This window comes from Oncorhynchus keta, chromosome 19 (genome assembly GCF_023373465.1).
Source record: "Oncorhynchus keta strain PuntledgeMale-10-30-2019 chromosome 19, Oket_V2, whole genome shotgun sequence".
Taxonomy (NCBI): domain Eukaryota; kingdom Metazoa; phylum Chordata; class Actinopteri; order Salmoniformes; family Salmonidae; genus Oncorhynchus; species Oncorhynchus keta.
The window spans coordinates 30,951,301-30,972,197 of record NC_068439.1 but is presented as its reverse complement, the minus strand read 5'-3'; the positions used below and the strand labels follow the sequence as shown (position 1 = coordinate 30,972,197).

The 20,897-nt window shown below is 51.1% G+C and overlaps 1 protein-coding gene across 2 annotated transcripts in view; it reads left to right on the top strand.

Moving 5' to 3' along the window:
- Positions 1–20,897, top strand: part of LOC118397731 (KH domain-containing, RNA-binding, signal transduction-associated protein 3-like) — a 236,990-nt gene that overhangs the window by 125,274 nt on the left and 90,819 nt on the right. For both annotated transcript variants that reach the window (XM_052470270.1, XM_052470269.1), the window contains exons 3-4: positions 7,356–7,472; positions 17,908–18,054. In XM_052470270.1, coding sequence (XP_052326230.1) covers positions 7,356–7,472; positions 17,908–18,054 — 264 coding nt within the window. The remainder of the gene's footprint in view (positions 1–7,355; positions 7,473–17,907; positions 18,055–20,897) is intronic.

Sequence of the window (20,897 nt, the reverse complement as noted above, 5' to 3'; positions counted from 1 at the left end):
AAAGCTCAAAATAAAAATAAATACTTTTGAGCCAGTTCTGAGACGTATAAAGAAATAAGTCAACAAAGATATGTAAATAAACAGAATAGTGTGCCTCAGGAGGAAGATTATGTAAATTATGGAGGCCCATTAGTCAGCCCATGGGTGCATCTAAAACGGCACCCTATTCCATATAGTGTACTACTTTTGACTGACCAGCTGGATCCAGGTGAAAGCTATGATCCCTTATTGATGTCTTGTTAAATCCACTTTAATCAGTGTAAATGAAGGGGAGGAGGCAGGTTACAGAAGTACTTCTATGTCTTTATATAATTGAGACATAGATTGTGTATGTGTGCCATTAAGAGGGTGAATGAGCAAGACAAAATATTTAAGTGCCTTTGAGCGGGGTATGGTAGTAGGTACCAGGCGCATCGAATATAGTCTGTCATGAAGGGCAATGCTGCTGGGGTTTTCACGCTCAACAGTTTCTATGTGTATCAAGAATGGGTTCATCCAGCCAAATTCACACGACTGTGGGAAGCATTGGAGTCATCCCTGTGGAATGCTTTCGACACCTTGTAGAGTCCATACCCCGACGAATTGAAGCTGTTTTGAGAGAAACTCAATATTAGGGTGTTCCTAATGTTTTGTACACTCAGTGTACTTTGTTTGCGCATTCACTGTGTAATTGGTATAAATCAATCTCTCAACAACGAAACACCACACCATTTGCCATGAAATACTGTCCTGTTTTTCATGGCCGTATATTTTTCACACCCCTTTACTCTTTACACATTTTGTAGCGTTACAGACTGAATTTAAAATGGATTAAATTGAGATTTTGTGTCACTGATTTACAGACAATACCCCATAAAGTCAAAGTGGAATTTTGTGTGTAGAACATTTAAGAAATTAATTATAAAAAATCAATGCTGAAATGTCTTGAGTCATTAAGTATTCAACACCTTTGTTATGGCATTCCTAAAGAAGTTCAGAACGACAAATGTCCTTAACAAGTTGCATAATAAGTTGCATGGACTCATTCCGTGTTCAATTATAGTGGTTAACATTGTTTTTGAATGACTGTACCCCACACGTACAATTATCTGCAAGGTCCCTTAATCCAGTAATTAATTTTGAGCACAGATTCAACCACACAGACCCGGGAGGTTGTTCAATGCCTCACAAAGAAGAGCACCGATTGGGAGATGTGTAAAAATAAAAAAGCAAATGCTGAATATCCCTTTGAGCATGGTGTAGATATTAATTTGGCTTTGGATGCTGTATCAATACACCGAGTCACCACAAAGATACAGGCGTCCTTCCTAACTCAGTTGCCGGAGAGGAAGGAAATCTCTCATTGATTTCTCTATGAGGCCAATGGTGATTTTAAATCAGTTACAGAGTTTGATGGTTGTGATACGAGAAAACTGAGGATGGATCAACATTGTAGTTATGCCACAATACTAACCTAAATTACAGAGTGAAAAGAAGGTATAATAAAAAATGATCCAAAACATGCATCCTATTTGCAACAAGGCACTAAGGTAATATTGCAAAGAAAAGTGTCAAATAAGTGTACTTTTGTCCTGTGTTATGTTTGCGGCAAATCCAACACAACACATCACTGAGTATCACTCTTCAAATGTTCAAGCATGGTGGTGGCTGCATCATGTTATGGGTAGTATGCTTGTCTAGGGAGTTTTTTAGGATCTTCCTGAGTGGCCTAGCTACAGTTTTGACTTGAATTGGCTTGTGGCTTATGGCAAAACCTGAAAATTGCTGTCTAGCAATGATCAACAATCTACTTGACAGAGCTGGAAGAATTTTTAAAAGAAAAATGGACAAATATTGTACAATCCAGGCGTGCAAAGCTCTTAGAGACTTACCCCAAAAGACACAGCTGTAGTCGTCGCTAAAGTACTACTTCAAAGTACTGACACGGGTGTGAATACATATGTAAATGAGATATTTCTGTGTTTCATTGTTAAACAAATGTGCAACAATTTACAAAAACATGTTTTCAATTTGTCATTATGGGGTATTGTGTGTAGATTGGTGAGAAAAATGTTTTAAAAAAGAGAAAAAAGAGATAAAGAAATTCTGTCTGTAACACAACAAAATGTGAAACAAGTCAAGGGGTATGAATACTTTCTGAAGTCACTGTACGTGCACCCATGATAAATATTTGTGTAATCACCCAAGGCCATTAATAATAATAATTAATAATATTATTATTATAAGGCCATTAGAAAGGTGTTAATTTCCAGTTTAGGTTGTGTTTATATCTCTCCTCTCTCCCCTGTGTCTCTATGTCTCTGTGTGTCTCTGTCTCTTTGTGTCTATCTCTCCTCTGTGCCTCTGTGTATGTGTCTCTCTTCTCCTTTGTTTTTCTGTGAAACTACTCTCCACTGTCTGTCTCTGTGTTTCTACTCTCATCTGTGTCTCTCTGTGTGTCTGTGTCTCTGTGTGTCTCTGTGTCTCTTCTATCCTCTGTGTCTCACTGTGTCTGTGTCTCTGTCTCTTTGTGTCTGTCTCTCCTCTCTCCTGTCTGTCTCTGTGTGTATCTGTGGCTCTCCTCTCCTCTGTGTCTCTCTGTGTGTCTCTGTGTCTCTTGTATCCTCTGTGGCTCTCTGTATGTATGTGTCTCTGTGTGTCTGTCTCTTCTATCCTCTGTGTCTCACTGTGTCTGTGTCTCTGTGTGTCTCTGCGTCTCTGTCTCTTTGTGTCTGTCTCTCCTCTCTTCTGTCTGTCTCTGTGTGTCTCTGTGCCTCTCCTCTTCTCTGTGTCTCTCTGTGTGTCTGGGTCTCTCCGCTCCTCAGCAATGGCAGTAGTGATTTATTCTTCTGCTTTTGGCTCTGTCTGTCCTGCTGTCTTCAGCAAAATCGCTGCATGCTGGCTTTTCTCTGAACACACCTCTCCTCTCGTCTCACAGTGCAATACACACATACATACATACACACACACCTCCTCTCCTCCTCTCCAGCACAGTGCAGGCTAGCAGTACAGTAATGCATTCAGGAAATGATGAAAAGATGTTAGATGTTGGTCCGCCCTACCCCCCTGGGTAGCTGTGATTAATCATAGATTCGTTCCTACTGGTTGGTGTCCTCTGACTTTTTAATCATCACAGAACCCTTCATCTCTCCACCTGCTTTCTCCATCCCCTGCCAACTCTAAGATGTGCAGTTGAAAATGCTGTGGTTTTGGTTATTGTTGCTGTTAGGATGACCACTCTGTACCACGGCTCCTCTGTCAGCCCTGAACTACGACTGTGAGAGTGGTGTGTAGGCCTACTCTACACTCTTCGAAAAATGGTTTCCAAAGGGGTTCTAAAGCTGTCCCCATAGGATAACCCTTTTTGGTTCCATGTAGAACTATTTTGGATTCCATGTAGAACCCTCAATGGAAAGGGTTCTACATGGAACCAAAAAGGGTTTTTCAAAGGGTTCTCCTATGGGGACAGCCGAAGAACCCTTTTAGATCCTAGATAACACCTTTTTTTTCTAAGAGTGTATAGTGTGGTCCTAGTGTGTGTGTGTGTGTGTGTGTGTGTGTGTGTGTGTGTGTGTGTGTGTGTGTGTGTGTGTGTGTGTGTGTGTGTGTGTGTGTGTGTGTGTGTGTGTGTGTGTGTGTGTGTGTGTGTGTGTGTGTGTGTGTGTGTGTGTGTAACCATAATCAAAGCAAAGTGGTTCTTGCCAACACATGATTAAGAAGAGACTGTTCAGCTCTCATGTGGGCCGTCACTATCGGTGCCAGGCAGTACAGTCCCCTCCTAGTCCCCATTAAGGGACAGTAAGAGACCCACGCCGCAGCAGTTCTGGACTGGGTTCAGATTATTGCTGTTGTTGGGGGAAATGGATTAGAGATATTAAAAGCAGTAAATGACCACAGGCCCCAGTCAGACAATGGCTGCATCCCATTACATTCTATTCCCTTTAGAGTGCACTACTTTCAAAGGTAGTGCACTATAAAGGGAAGATGGGTGCCATTTGGGATGCAAAGCCCAGTTTTTTTACTTATTCCAAACACCCATTGAAGAAAGACTGATATGTCTATTAAAACAGAATGACGAACACGGCAATCTGGCTGATTCTACCAGGCTAGTACTGTACTGTGGAATGTGGGTTAGAGAGGCTTTCGTTTGCATGAGTAAATATAAAGACAGGGTGGTGTTTAATGTCCAGATTAAGTTTATCTCTGACATTTAGAGGCATTAAACAGATCAGATCCAAGGCAAATATCTTTGATCTGTCTGTAAATAACTAGGCTTTAAAAAAGCATCAAACCAACAGCATCCCACAGCACAGCACCAAAACAGCACGTGATATGCTGTCTGACTGACTGACTGTCATGCCTCCTGTTATTTGTCTTAATAAAATGACCAATTTTAGGGAACGAAAAAAACGTAAAACTAAAAACATGAAACGTCTAAGTAATTTCCCTGTTGTTTACATTACAGGATGTGTTCCACCCTGAATATAACAGGTGCAAACTTTCCCACCTGTTCACACTCAGTCGGATGTAAACCTGGCTATTTGTCAACATAATGGACTTTCAGATACCTTTGGCACCTTTTATGTAGCCTCAGCATCTGTAGACATCACCCTGTGTACAAAAGTAATGAGTGGAATTTAACTGGTGTTAGCATATATGCAGGCCTGGATACGAGCACAGTAGTGAAACTGACAATATACAGCCATATGGCCTGAGTTCACCTGAGTGCATTGCCTGCCACTGACCATGAAAATGACAGTCACTGACCAAGGCAATGACAGTCAATGACCATGGCAAGGATAGTTAATGACCAAGGCAATGACAATTAATGACCATGGCAAATAGAGTTAATGACCATGGCAATGACAGTTAATGACCATGGCAATGACAGTTAATGACCATGGCAAGGATAGTTAATGACCAAGGCAATGACAGTTAATGAACAAGGCAATGACAATTAATGACCATGGCAATGACAGTTAATGACCATGACAATGACAGTTAATGACAATATCAATGACAGTTAATGACCATGGCAATGACAGTTAATGACCATGGCAATGAAAGTTAATGACCATGACCATGGCAATGACAGTTAATGACCATGGCAATGACAGTTACTGTTTTGAGAGAATAACAGGCAGGAGACATAGGTAAGGCGTAGAACAAAATAGGGCAGTTTTTTTCCATCCTGTCCACTAATTAATGACCCATAGAGATGTAGGAGACAGCTGTATAACTCAGCGTTAAACGGAGAGAGAGATGGTGAGCAGAAGAGAACAAGCTCTGTATCTCCCTCTCTCCCTGCTTTATCTCTCTCTCCCTGTACTCTCACCTTGCTTTATCTCTCTCTCCCTGCACTCTCTCCCTGCTTTATCTCTCTCTCCCTGTACTCTCACCTTGCTTTATCTCTCTCTCCCTACACTCTCTCCCTGCTTTATCTCTCTCTCCCTGCACTCTCTCCCTGCTTTATCTCTCTCTCCCTGCACTCTCACCTTGCTTTATCTCTCTCTCCCTGCACTCTCACCTTGCTTTATCTCTCTCTCTCCCTGCACTCTCACCTTGCTTTATCTCTCTCTCTCCCTGCACTCTCTCCCTGCTTTATCTCTCTCTCCCTGCACTCTCTACCTGCTTTATCTCTCTCTCCCTGCACTCTCTCCCTGCTTTATCTCTCTCTCCCTGCACTCTCTCCCTGCTTTATCTCTCTCTCCCTGCACTCTCACCTTGCTTTATCTCTCTCTCCCTGCACCTGCACTCTCACCTTGCTTTATCTCTCTCTCCTTGCACTCTCTCCCTGCTTTATCTCTCTCTCCCTGTACTCTCCCCCTGCTTTATCTCTCTCTCTCCTTGCACTCTCTCCCTGCGCTCTCTCTTTCTCTCTCTCTCTCTCTCTCTCTCTCTCTCTCTCTCTCTCTCTCTCTCTCTCTCTCTCTTTCCTCTTTCTTTGCTCTCTTTCTCTCTTTTTCCTCTTTCTTTGCTCTCTTTCTCTCTTCCCCCCTCTCTTTCCTCTCTGCTTTCATTCTCTGTTCCCTCTCCCTCCCCTCTTTTTTTTGTGTCCATCTACTCTCTCTGTTTTGGTCTTTGCATGACCTTTAACATTGTCACTCAACATTCAACAGCCATATGAAAATAGCAAAGGCACTCTGTGACTTTTGCAGAGCATTTAAACAGGGATGACATTGACATATAAAGGCAAACTGTGGTATTGTATAAAACTTGATATGTTGAAAAGATGATGTACTATTTGAACATGACCTGTCAAATGCTGAGTCTTCTCATTTCACATAATGCTGTTATAATTGTTTGGATTATGTTTGTTAGCTGTCAAAGGCAGAAAGAATACAGTCAGAGTAGGCAGAAAGAATACAGTCAGAGTAGGCAGAAAGAATACAGTCAGAGTAGGCAGAAATAATACAGTCAGAGTAGGCAGAAAGAATACAGTCAGAGTAGGCAGAAAGAATACAGTCAGAGTAGGCAGAAAGAATACAGTCAGAGTAGGCAGAAAGAATACAGTCAGAGTAGGCAGAAAGAATACAGTCAGAGTAGGCAGAAAGAATACAGTCAGAGTAGGCAGAAAGAATACAGTCAGAGTAGGCAGAAAGAATACAGTCAGAGTAGGCAGAAAGAATACAGTCAGAGTAGGCAGAAAGAATACAGTCAGAGTAGGCAGAAAGAATACAGTCAGAGTAGGCAAAAAGAATACAGTCAGAGTAGGCAGAAAGAATACAGTCAGAGTAGGCAGAAAGAATACAGTCAGAGTAGGCAGAAAGAATACAGTCAGAGTAGGCAGAAAGAATACAGTCAGAGTAGGCAGAAAGAATACAGTCAGAGTAGGCAGAAAGAATACAGTCAGAGTAGGCAGAAAGAATACAGTCAGAGTAGGCAGAAAGAATACAGTCAGAGTAGGCAGAAAGAATATAGTCAGAGTAGGCAGAAAGAATACAGTCAGAGTAGGCAGAAAGAATACAGTCAGAGTGCAGTATAACTCCATCTAAAATAACACTGTTTTTTTTTTACAGTGCAGTATAATTGCAGTTAAACCGCAGTATACTGTAGTTATTCTGCAATTACTGCATCCAAAATATCACAGTCGACTGCAGTTTAACAAACAAACAAAACAAACATTTTTCCTATATAGAGAATTACATTTGACCGTATGGGCCCTGGTCAAGAGTAGTGCACTATATATGGAATAGAGTGACATTTGGGATGCACGCCTGCTACTAGGAAGATAGTTCTCATGTCAACAATTCTTGTTTAAATTGAATCAAAAGCAAACTGTTGGAGCCACCATTTGATTGACATACAAATGTTTATGTCTTTATCTCATCTGCACAGATACTCATTGAGCTTCTCTGCTTGTGTTTCTGTTTTAGTTTAACTTTGTGGGCAAACTGCTGGGTCCACGCGGGAACTCACTAAAGAGACTGCAGGAAGACACGCTCACTAAGATGTCCATTCTGGGGAAAGGATCAATGAGAGACAAAGAGAAGGTAACAGCCAAGTCATTCTCTCCCTCTCTCTAACAGTCAAACATTTCTCTCTCCCTCTCTATCTAGTAAAAGACAAGTCCCCTCCCCTTCACTCCCTCTCTATCTGAAAACAGCCCAATCCCATTCCCCCTCTCTACCTCTCTGTAACAGCCAAGTCCCCTCTCTCGCGCTCCCTCTGTCTCTCTACTTCTCTGTTGTTTGTGTCAGGTAAATTGAGGCAGACACCCTCAGTGGAAAGGCATCAATAACCAGCTGAGTTATTGAGGATGTGTTCTGTCTCGTTGTGTCTGTGGCAGTCTTTCTCCGTCAGTCAGTTTGTCATCATGGGTGATATGTGACATCGATGATCTTCAGTACCACACAGCACCGTTCTGTTAGATTGTTGTGATCGATTCTCTCTGACGGCACAACTCTGGAACACCTGCTGAACAGATCTGTCATGGGGATGTGCTGACCTCAGCAGACTCAGCAAGCATCCACGCAGGCACGCACACACACACACACACGCACGCACGCACGCACGCACGCACGCACGCACTCACGCACGCACGCACGCACTCACTCACTCACTCACTCACACACACACACACACACACACACACACACACACACACACACACACACACACACACACACACACACACACACACACACACACACACACACACACACACACACACACACACACACACACACACACACACACACACGCAGCTTGGCATGCTTCACACACCTCCTCCATTACTTTACCAGGGAGATTTGTGATCTATCATTGACAGCTTGCTCCAGATACTTCATGCACCTTACTTTTCAGACAAGTCATCCGTCCTGAAAAGTTTGTGTTGGCCTGTTTGCTTCAGAGTTCATTTTGCAATGAGAGGCCTGTAATTATGCAAGACGTTTTCTTGGATGACAAGGCGCAATTCTAGCACCAAATTCTAATTGTATGGATACAGCTGTGTTCTTATAGCTACAGTACCTCCCTGTAAGCCAGTTGGAGGTGGGTAAAAGCTCAGCCTCAGTGTATGCCTTATTGCAATACATATAACTCTCATAGAATTCCTCCAATATTTGGCCAAGATTGTCATGGTCAGTTACACAGAGGAGTATCAATGAAAGGATCACAGGAAGGACACCACTGCAACAGGCTGCATCAGGCTTCTCCCTTCTCCTCCTCTGCTTTTGAGTGCGGAGCTGATGGCACCTCTGACATCCCAGCATTGTCGCCATAGACTCCTATAGCCAATACGATATAGAAGCATTCAGAGTCTCTGTCCTGAAAGTTGCTTTATTGTACATTCCTTGGGCTGGGTGATGTTAAGGGAGGCGTATGCTTCTGGGTTCATGGTTGGTGTTATGGAAACAAAGGCTAGTGGAGCTTAAAATGGATGATGAAATTACATCTAGTTGTTGACTTCCTTGTCCTCTGTCAGACATCTCAGTCAGTAAGAAGTCATCACAATACACGGTATCCATGTTGTTGCTGTCGTGTCGTCCTGCTGTCATTCAGGATGCATAGCAAGGCATCAACTGCAACAACTAACAGCCCTCAAACATGTCATTCTCTGAGCCAAACTTTCTTTCCTATGTAGTTCCTATGGACTCTCACGCTGTTGTCTCAGGCTTTGTGCTTCTTTGTGCCTCTGTTTTTGGGAAGAGAATGTCTGTTTGATAACCAGATTTACAGTGAGGAACATAAACAGATTCTCTATGAGGAATATCAACAAGAGGAGGAGGTGACAGCTGTAATCTCCTGCCATGGGCTGCTGGGCACCTATAGGTAGAGTGTGTGTGTGTGTGTGTGTGTGTGTGTGTGTGTGTGTGTGTGTGTGTGTGTGTGTGTGTGTGTGTGTGTGTGTGTGTGTGTGTGTGTGTGTGTGTGTGTGTGTGTGTGTGTGTGTGATTCATGTCTCTTATATAAGCTATGTGAGGGGCCACACACTCACGCCACACACACACACACACACACACACACACACACACACACACACACACACACACACACACACACACACACACACACACACACACACACACACACACACACACACACACACACACACACACACACACACACACTCACACACTCACACTCACACTCACGCAGCTCCATCAGTAGAGGTACTCCAGACAGTATACACAGAGGAGCAGCTTCCTCGTAAAACACAGATTTATGAGATAAATTTGCATCTCATTAACATACCACAGGCTCTCTTAAAACCTGGTTATTTATAATTAAATGACATCACATCAGAGGCTCTGCCTTGCATGGTGCTTCTAGAGGAGAGAAATGTGTGTGAGTGTGTGTGTGTGTGTGTGTGTGTGTGTGTGTGTGTGTGTGTGTGTGTGTGTGTGTGTGTGTGTGTGTGTGTGTGTGTGTGTGTGTGTGTGTGTGTGTGTGTGTGTGTGTGTGTGTGTGTGTGTGTGTTGTGTGCATTGCATGATTCCAGTGGAGGAGGGAGAAGGAAGTTCTCAGTAGCTAGCAGAGTAGAGGAACATCACTAGAGAAGAGCAGGGTTTTGTTCAGATGATGAAACTGGGGTGTCCATAAACCTCATATTGTTGTCTGTGCTGTAGTTTTACTTAGGGTTTGGCCCTAATTAACATATTGGCCTGTTTCTGTCTGGATGAGATGGCCCATTGGGATCTATGTTGGCCTATATCACCTATTTACACCATACTGTAGTATGTATTACATGTACAGTATACAATGTTGCACTCCTTTGTGGCATTAGAGGTCTAATCAATATTGTGGTTGTCAAACAATAAAAAATGTAAAGTTAATCACAGGATTTGCTGTGTTTAATCACCATTAACCACAAGTTCAGAATTTGCTCTAATTGAGCTATAATTTAAGCTGTATTCATACAAAAAGCATACAATAATATTGATGTAACGAGTGAGTGAAATGAGTGAGGAGTCAAATGCAGAGAGCGAAATGAACGGAAAAACGCTTTAATGTCCTTCAAAACGTAACAGGTCCAAAACATGGGTGAATGCCCTAAAACACTAAAACACAAACCCAAAACCTAGTTACAAACACTGGACAGCGAAAACCCAAAACAAAACACGATACATCACCAAACGTAACAACCAACAAGCCAGCACATACACCAGCAGGCAAAACAAACTTAAATAACACCCATCCCAAAACCCCAACAAGGAACAGGTGAAAACAATTAGACAAAAACAAACTAAAAGGAAAAAGGGATCGGTGGCAGCTAATAGACCGGCGTGACGACGACCGCCGAGCTCCACCCGAACAGGAAGGGGAGCCACCTTCAGTGGCAGCTAATAGGCCGACGACGACGACCGCCGAGCTCCACCCGAACAGGAAGGGGAGCCACCTTCAGTGGCAGCTAATAGGCCGACGACGACGACCGCCGAGCTCCACCCGAACAGGAAGGGGAGCCACCTTCAGTGGCAGCTAATAGACCGGCGTGACGACGACAGCCGAGCTCCACCCGAGCAGGAAGGGGAGCCACCTTCAGTGGCAGCTAATAGACCGGCGTGACGACGACAGCCGAGCTCCACCCGAACAGGAAGGGGAGCCACCTTCAGTGGCAGCTAATAGACCGGCGTGACGACGACAGCCGAGCACCACCCGAACAGGAAGGGGAGCCACCTTCAGTGGCAGCTAATAGGCCGGCGACGACGACCGCCGAGCTCCACCCGAACAGGAAGGGGAGCCACCTTCAGTGGCAGCTAATAGACCGGCGACGACGACCGCCGAGCTCCACCCGAACAGGAAGGGGAGCCACCTTCAGTGGCAGCTAATAGGCCGGCGACGACGACCGCCGAGCTCCACCCGAACAGGAAGGGGAGCCACCTTCAGTGGCAGCTAATAGGCCGGCGACGACGACCGCCAAGCTCCACCCGAACAGGAAGGGGAGCCACTTTCAGTGGCAGCTAATAGGCCGGCGACGACGACCGCCGAGCGCCACCCGAACAGGAAGGGGAGCCACCTTCAGTGGCAGCTAATAGACCGGCGTGACGACGACAGCCGAGCACCACCCGAACAGGAAGGGGAGCCACCTTCAGTGGCAGCTAATAGACCGGCGTGACGACGACAGCCGAGCACCACCCGAGCAGGAAGGGGAGCCACCTTCAGTGGCAGCTAATAGACCGGCGTGACGACGACAGCCGAGCTCCACCCGAGCAGAAAGGGGAGCCACCTTCAGTGGCAGCTAATAGACCGGCGTGACGACGACAGCCGAGCACCACCCGAGCAGGAAGGGGAGCCACCTTCAGTGGCAGCTAATAGACCGGCGTGACGACGACAGCCGAGCACCACCCGAGCAGGAAGGGGAGCCACCTTCAGTGGCAGCTAATAGGCCGGCGACGACGACCGCCGAGCTCCACCCGAACAGGAAGGGGAGCCACCTTCAGTGGCAGCTAATAGACCGGCGACGACGACCGCCGAGCTCCACCCGAACAGGAAGGGGAGCCACCTTCAGTGGCAGCTAATAGGCCGGCGACGACGACCGCCGAGCTCCACCCGAACAGGAAGGGGAGCCACCTTCAGTGGCAGCTAATAGGCCGGCGACGACGACCGCCGAGCTCCACCCGAACAGGAAGGGGAGCCACTTTCAGTGGCAGCTAATAGGCCGGCGACGACGACAGCCGAGCGCCACCCGAACAGGAAGGGGAGCCACCTTCAGTGGCAGCTAATAGACCGGCGACGACGACCGCCGAGCTCCACCCGAACAGGAAGGGGAGCCACCTTCAGTGGCAGCTAATAGGCCGGTGACGACGACCGCCGAGCGCCACCCGAACAGGAAGGGGAGCCACCTTCAGTGGCAGCTAATAGACCGGCGACGACGACCGCCGAGCTCCACCCGAACAGGAAGGGGAGCCACTTTCAGTGGCAGCTAATAGGCCGGCGACGACGACCGCCGAGCGCCACCCGAACAGGAAGGGGAGCCACCTTCAGTGGCAGCTAATAGGCCGGCGACGACGACCGCCGAGCTCCACCCGAACAGGAAGGGGAGCCACTTTCAGTGGCAGCTAATAGGCCGGCGACGACGACCGCCGAGCTCCACCCGAACAGGAAGGGGAGCCACTTTCAGTGGCAGCTAATAGGCCGGCGACGACGACCGCCGAGCGCCACCCGAACAGGGAGGGGAGCCACCTTCAGTGGCAGCTAATAGGCCGGCGACGACGACCGCCGAGCTCCACCCGAACAGGAAGGGGAGCCACTTTCAGTGGCAGCTAATAGGCCGGCGACGACGACCGCCGAGCTCCACCCGAGCAGGAAGGGGAGCCACCTTCAGTGGCAGCTAATAGACCGGCGACGACGATCGCCGAGCGCCACCCGAACAGGAAGGGGAGCCACCTTCAGTGGCAGGTAATAGACCGGCGACGACGACCGCCGAGCGCCACCCGAACAGGAAGGGGAGCCACCTTCAGTGGCAGCTAATAGACCGGCGACGACGACCGCCGAGCGCCACCCGAACAGGAAGGGGAGCCACCTTCAGTGGCAGCTAATAGACCGGCGACAACGACCGCCGAGCGCCAACCGAACAGGAAGGGGAGCCACTTTCAGTGGCAGCTAATAGACCGGCGACGACGACCGCCGAGCGCCAACCGAACAGGAAGGGGAGCCACCTTCAGTGGCAGCTAATAGGCCGGCGACGACGACCGCCGAGCTCCACCCGAACAGGAAGGGGAGCCACCTTCAGTGGCAGCTAATAGGCCGGCGACGACGACCGCCGAGCGCCACCCGAACAGGAAGTGGGGCCACTTTCAGTGGCAGCTAATAGACCGGCGACGACGATCGCCGAGCGCCACCCGAACAGGAAGGGGAGCCACCTTCAGTGGCAGCTAATAGACCGGCGACGACGACCGCCGAGCGCCACCCGAACAGGAAGGGGAGCCACCTTCAGTGGCAGCTAATAGGCCGGCGACGACGACCGCCGAGCTCCACCCGAGCAGGAAGGGGAGCCACCTTCAGTGGCAGCTAATAGACCGGCGACAACGACCGCCGAGCGCCACCCGAACAGGAAGGGGAGCCACCTTCAGTGGCAGCTAATAGACCGGCGTCGACGACGGCCGAGCTCCACCCGAGCAGGAAGGGGAGCCACCTTCAGTGGCAGCTAATAGACCGGCGACGACGACCGCCGAGCGCCACCCGAACAAGAAGGGGAGCCACCTTCAGTGGCAGCTAATAGACCGGCGACGACGACCACCGAGCTCCACCCGAACAGGAAGGGGAGCCACCTTCAGTGGCAGCTAATAGGCCGGCGGCGACGACCGCCGAGCTCCACCCGAACAGGAAGGGGAGCCACCTTCAGTGGCAGCTAATAGACCGGCGACGACGACCGCCGAGCGCCACCCGAACAGGAAGGGGAGCCACCTTCAGTGGCAGCAAATAGGCCGGCGACGACGACCGCCGAGCTCCACCCGAACAGGAAGGGGAGCCACCTTCAGTGGCAGCTAATAGACCGGCGACGACGACCGCCGAGCGCCACCCGAACAGGAAGTGGGGCCACTTTCAGTGGCAGCTAATAGACCGGCGACGACGACCGCCGAGCGCCACCCGAACAGGAAGGGGAGCCACCTTCAGTGGCAGCTAATAGACCGGCGTCGACGACGGCCGAGCTCCACCCGAGCAGGAAGGGGAGCCACCTTCAGTGGCAGCTAATAGACCGGCGACGACGACCGCCGAGCGCCACCCGAACAAGAAGGGGAGCCACCTTCAGTGGCAGCTAATAGACCGGCGACGACGACCACCGAGCTCCACCCGAACAGGAAGGGGAGCCACCTTCAGTGGCAGCTAATAGGCCGGCGGCGACGACCGCCGAGCTCCACCCGAACAGGAAGGGGAGCCACCTTCAGTGGCAGCAAATAGGCCGGCGACGACGACCGCCGAGCTCCACCCGAACAGGAAGGGGAGCCACCTTCAGTGGCAGCTAATAGACCGGCGACGACGACCGCCGAGCGCCACCCGAACAGGAAGTGGGGCCACTTTCAGTGGCAGCTAATAGACCGGCGACGACGATCGCCGAGCGCCACCCGAACAGGAAGGGGAGCCACCTTCAGTGGCAGCTAATAGACCGGCGACGACGACCGCCGAGCGCCACCCGAACAGGAAGGGGAGCCACCTTCAGTGGCAGCTAATAGGCCGGCGACGACGACCGCCGAGCGCCACCCGAACAGGAAGGGGAGCCACCTTCAGTGGCAGCTAATAGACCGGCGTCGACGACGGCCGAGCGCCACCCAAGCAGGAAGGGGAGCCACCTTCAGTGGCAGCTAATAGACCGGCGACGACGACCGCCGAGCGCCACCCGAACAGGAAGGGGAGCCACCTTCAGTGGCAGCTAATAGACCGGCGTCGACGACGGCCGAGCTCCACCCGAGCAGGAAGGGGAGCCACCTTCAGTGGCAGCTAATAGACCGGCGACGACGACCGCCGAGCGCCACCCGAACAGGAAGGGGAGCCACCTTCAGTGGCAGCTAATAGACCGGCGACGACGACCGCCGAGCGCCACCCGAACAGGAAGGGGAGCCACCTTCAGTGGCAGCTAATAGGCCGGCGACGATGACCGCCGAGCTCCACCCGAACAGGAAGGGGAGCCACCTTCAGTGGCAGCTAATAGGCCGGCGACGACGACCGCCGAGCTCCACCCGAACAGGAAGGGGAGCCACCTTCAGTGGCAGCTAATAGACCGGCGACGACGACCGCCGAGCTCCACCCGAACAGGAAGGGGAGCCACCTTCAGTGGCAGGTAATAGACCGGCGACGACGACCGCCGAGCGCCACCCGAACAGGAAGGGGAGCCACCTTCAGTGGCAGCTAATAGACCGGCGACGACGATCGCCGAGCGCCACCCGAACAGGAAGGGGAGCCACCTTCAGTGGCAGGTAATAGACCGGCGACGACGACCGCCGAGCGCCACCCGAACAGGAAGGGGAGCCACCTTCAGTGGCAGCTAATAGACCGGCGACGACGACCGCCGAGCGCCACCCGAACAGGAAGGGGAGCCACCTTCAGTGGCAGCTAATAGACCGGCGACGACGACCGCCGAGCGCCAACCGAACAGGAAGGGGAGCCACTTTCAGTGGCAGCTAATAGACCGGCGACGACGACCGCCGAGCGCCAACCGAACAGGAAGGGGAGCCACCTTCAGTGGCAGCTAATAGACCGGCGACGACGACCGCCGAGCTCCACCCGAACAGGAAGGGGAGCCACCTTCAGTGGCAGCTAATAGGCCGGCGACGACGACCGCCGAGCTCCACCCGAACAGGAAGGGGAGCCACCTTCAGTGGCAGCTAATAGGCCGGCGACGACGACCGCCGAGCGCCACCCGAACAGGAAGTGGGGCCACTTTCAGTGGCAGCTAATAGACCGGCGACGACGATCGCCGAGCGCCACCCGAACAGGAAGGGGAGCCACCTTCAGTGGCAGCTAATAGACCGGCGACGACGACCGCCGAGCGCCACCCGAACAGGAAGGGGAGCCACCTTCAGTGGCAGCTAATAGGCCGGCGGCGACGCGACCGCCGAGCTCCACCCGAGCAGGAAGGGGAGCCACCTTCAGTGGCAGCTAATAGACCGGCGACAACGACCGCCGAGCGCCACCCGAACAGGAAGGGGAGCCACCTTCAGTGGCAGCTAATAGACCGGCGTCGACGACGGCCGAGCTCCACCCGAGCAGGAAGGGGAGCCACCTTCAGTGGCAGCTAATAGACCGGCGACGACGACCGCCGAGCGCCACCCGAACAAGAAGGGGAGCCACCTTCAGTGGCAGCTAATAGACCGGCGACGACGACCACCGAGCTCCACCCGAACAGGAAGGGGAGCCACCTTCAGTGGCAGCTAATAGACCGGCGACGACGACCGCCGAGCGCCACCCGAACAGGAAGTGGGGCCACTTTCAGTGGCAGCTAATAGACCGGCGACGACGACCGCCGAGCGCCACCCGAACAGGAAGGGGAGCCACCTTCAGTGGCAGCTAATAGACCGGCGTCGACGACGGCCGAGCTCCACCCGAGCAGGAAGGGGAGCCACCTTCAGTGGCAGCTAATAGACCGGCGACGACGACCGCCGAGCGCCACCCGAACAAGAAGGGGAGCCACCTTCAGTGGCAGCTAATAGACCGGCGACGACGACCACCGAGCTCCACCCGAACAGGAAGGGGAGCCACCTTCAGTGGCAGCTAATAGGCCGGCGGCGACGACCGCCGAGCTCCACCCGAACAGGAAGGGGAGCCACCTTCAGTGGCAGCAAATAGGCCGGCGACGACGACCGCCGAGCTCCACCCGAACAGGAAGGGGAGCCACCTTCAGTGGCAGCTAATAGACCGGCGACGACGACCGCCGAGCGCCACCCGAACAGGAAGTGGGGCCACTTTCAGTGGCAGCTAATAGACCGGCGACGACGATCGCCGAGCGCCACCCGAACAGGAAGGGGAGCCACCTTCAGTGGCAGCTAATAGACCGGCGACGACGACCGCCGAGCGCCACCTGAACAGGAAGGGGAGCCACCTTCAGTGGCAGCTAATAGGCCGGCGACGACGACCGCCGAGCGCCACCCGAACAGGAAGGGGAGCCACCTTCAGTGGCAGCTAATAGACCGGCGTCGACGACGGCCGAGCGCCACCCGAGCAGGAAGGGGAGCCACCTTCAGTGGCAGCTAATAGACCGGCGACGACGACCGCCGAGCGCCACCCGAACAGGAAGGGGAGCCACCTTCAGTGGCAGCTAATAGACCGGCGTCGACGACGGCCGAGCTCCACCCGAGCAGGAAGGGGAGCCACCTTCAGTGGCAGCTAATAGACCGGCGACGACGACCGCCGAGCGCCACCCGAACAGGAAGGGGAGCCACCTTCAGTGGCAGCTAATAGACCGGCGACGACGACCGCCGAGCGCCACCCGAACAGGAAGGGGAGCCACCTTCAGTGGCAGCTAATAGGCCGGCGACGATGACCGCCGAGCTCCACCCGAACAGGAAGGGGAGCCACCTTCAGTGGCAGCTAATAGGCCGGCGACGACGACCGCCGAGCTCCACCCGAACAGGAAGGGGAGCCACCTTCAGTGGCAGCTAATAGACCGGCGACGACGACCGGTGGTATTCGTGACAATTGATGTCTTGATTTTGTCCAAAGTAACGGTTAGCATTGTTGTTTTCAACCATATACAGTATATTTATTCGGATGTTTACAGTGTATTTTGAATACTTTCAGACAATGCGATTCATCACAATTTAAAACTTAAATTAGATTAGAGTTAACTGATTAACTCTGACAGTCCTAATGAAATTCAATACTCCAGTCAAACAGATTAGCTGGATCCATCTTGCTGATACTGTGTGGATGATATAAACTGTGAGGAGTAACTGAGGTGACATTATAATAGACCGAGTTGCAACACTTTGTGACAACTTCTGGTTTAAAGAGGGCTTTGTTAATGTACTTAATTGATTTTTGTTCCACCAGGAGGAAGAGCTACGGAAGAGCGGAGAGGCCAAATATCAGCACCTGAACGAGGATCTCCATGTCCTCATAGAAGTGTTCGCTCCCCCTGCAGAGGCCTACAACAGGATGGGTCACGCACTGGAGGAGATCAAGAAGTTCCTCATACCAGTGCGTACTGACACCTACACACTCATTACTCTTACCCTGTTCTCTTACAACATATGAACAAAATAGAAAAGCTAGCTGGTGATTTAACATCGGCTACTCTGCTTCTTTTGTCCAACATATGTCTAGACTATGTGCCTGTGTCCACACTGAACACCCAAATAGTACAGTGAAGCAATAAGGCCCGAGGAGGTGTGGTAAATGACCAACATACCATGGCTAAGGGCTGTTCTTAGGCATGACTCAGCACGGAGAGGCTGGATATTGCCCTTATAGCTATTTTAAACTGATTACCAACGTAATTAGAGCAGTAAAAATGAATGTTTTGTCATACCCATGGTATACGTAAGCAATAAGGCACGAGAGGGTGTGGTATATGGCCAATATACCGCGACGCAACCTTATCCACAAACTCCAGAGGTGGCTTATTGTTATTATAAACTGGTTACCAACGTAATTAGAACAGTAAAAAATTCAGGACTTGAACCACCCAGTTCATAATTAAAGTTATACCATAGTAATAAGTGGCAGAAGTCTAGTCTGGTCCAGTCACAACCAGTCAGCCGGCTGAAGCAGCTGAATCAGTAACAGACTCTGGGTTGTCTGATTGGATGCACGCCCCTGTGAGGGAAGGGAATTCATGGGGATAGCTGACTAGGCTGAATAGCAGAGTAACATAGTCAGACAGGAAGCACTCAGCACAGCCTAACCCTCTCTAGAACTCCCATACATCACGCTTATTTACTCTTACTCCATGTATTATGGATGACTGATTTATCCCATGCTGTTATGGAAAGATAGTAGGATCTCTACATCCCATGTTATTATGGAAGGATAGTAGGATCTCTACATCCCATGTTATTATTATGGAAGTATAGTAGGATCTCTACATCCCATTTTATTATTATGGAGGGATAGTAGGATCTCTACATTTTACATTTACATTTACATTTAAGTCATTTAGCAGACGCTCTTATCCAGAGCGACTTACAAATTGGTGCATTACCTTATGACATCCAGTGGAACAGCCACTTTACAATAGTGCATCTAAATCTTTTAGGGGGGGGGGGAGTGAGAAGGATTACTTATCCTATCCTAGGTATTCCTTAAAGAGGTGGGGTTTCAGGTGTCTCCGGAAGGTGGTGATTGACTCCGCTGTCCTGGCGTCGTGAGGGAGTTTGTTCCACCATTGGGGGGCCAGAGCAGCGAACAGTTTTGACTGGGCTGAGCGGGAACTGTACTTCCTCAGTGGTAGGGAGGCGAGCAGGCCAGAGGTGGATGAACGCAGTGCCCTTGTTTGGGTGTAGGGCCTGATCAGAGCCTGGAGGTACTGAGGTGCCGTTCCCCTCACAGCTCCGTAGGCAAGCACCATGGTCTTGAGGCGGATGCGAGCTTCAACTGGAAGCCAGTGGAGAGAGCGGAGGAGCGGGGTGACGTGAGAGAACTTGGGAAGGTTGAACACCAGACGGGCTGCGGTGTTCTGGATGAGTTGTAGGGGTTTAATGGCACAGGCAGGGAGCCCAGCCAACAGCGAGTTGCAGTAATCCAGACGGGAGATGACAAGTGCCTGGATTAGGACCTGCGCCGCTTCCTGTGTGAGGCAGGGTCGTACTCTGCGGATGTTGTAGAGCATGAACCTACAGGAACGGGCCACCGCCTTGATGTTAGTTGAGAACGACAGGGTGTTGTCCAGGATCACGCCAAGGTTCTTAGCGCTCTGGGAGGAGGACACAATGGAGTTGTCAACCGTGATGGCGAGATCATGGAACGGGCAGTCCTTCCCGGGAGGAAGAGCAGCTCCGTCTTGCCGAGGTTCAGCTTGAGGTGGTGATCCGTCATCCACACTGATATGTCTGCCAGACATGCAGAGATGCGATTCGCCACCTGGTCATCAGAAGGGGGAAAGGAGAAGATTAATTGTGTGTCGTCTGCATAGCAATGATAGGAGAGACCATGTGAGGTTATGACAGAGCCAAGTGACTTGGTGTATAGCGAGAATAGGAGAGGGCCTAGAACAGAGCCCTGGGGGACACCAGTGGTGAGAGCGCGTGGTGAGGAGACAGATTCTCGCCACGCCACCTGGTAGGAGCGACCTGTCAGGTAGGACGCAATCAAGCGTGGGCCGCGCCGGAGATGCCCAACTCGGAGAGGGTGGAGAGGAGGATCTGATGGTTCACAGTATCGAAGGCAGCCGATAGGTCTAGAAGGATGAGAGCAGAGGAGAGAGAGTTAGCTTTAGCAGTGCGGAGCGCCTCCGTGATGCAGAGAAGAGCAGTCTCAGTTGAATGACTAGTCTTGAAACCTGACTGATTTGGATCAAGAAGGTCATTCTGAGAGAGATAGCGGTAGAGCTGGCCAAGGACGGCACGTTCAAGAGTTTTGGAGAGAAAAGAAAGAAGGGATACTGGTCTGTAGTTGTTGACATCGGAGGGATCGAGTGTAGGTTTTTTCAGAAGGGGTGCAACTCTCGCTCTCTTGAGGACGGAAGGGACGTAGCCAGCGGTCAGGGATGAGTTGATGAGCGAGGTGAGGTAAGGGAGGAGGTCTCCGGAAATGGTCTGGAGAAGAGAGGAGGGGATAGGGTCAAGCGGGCAGGTTGTTGGGCGGCCGGCCGTCACGAGACGCGAGATTTCATCTGGAGAGAGAGGGGAGAAAGAGGTCAGAGCACAGGGTAGGGCAGTGTGAGCAGAACCAGCGGTGTCGTTTGACTTAGCAAACGAGGATCGGATGTCGTCGACCTTCTTTTCAAAATGGTTAACGAAGTCATCTGCAGAGAGGGAGGAGGGGGAGGGGGAGGAGGATTCAGGAGGGAGGAGAAGGTGGCAAAGAGCTTCCTAGGGTTAGAG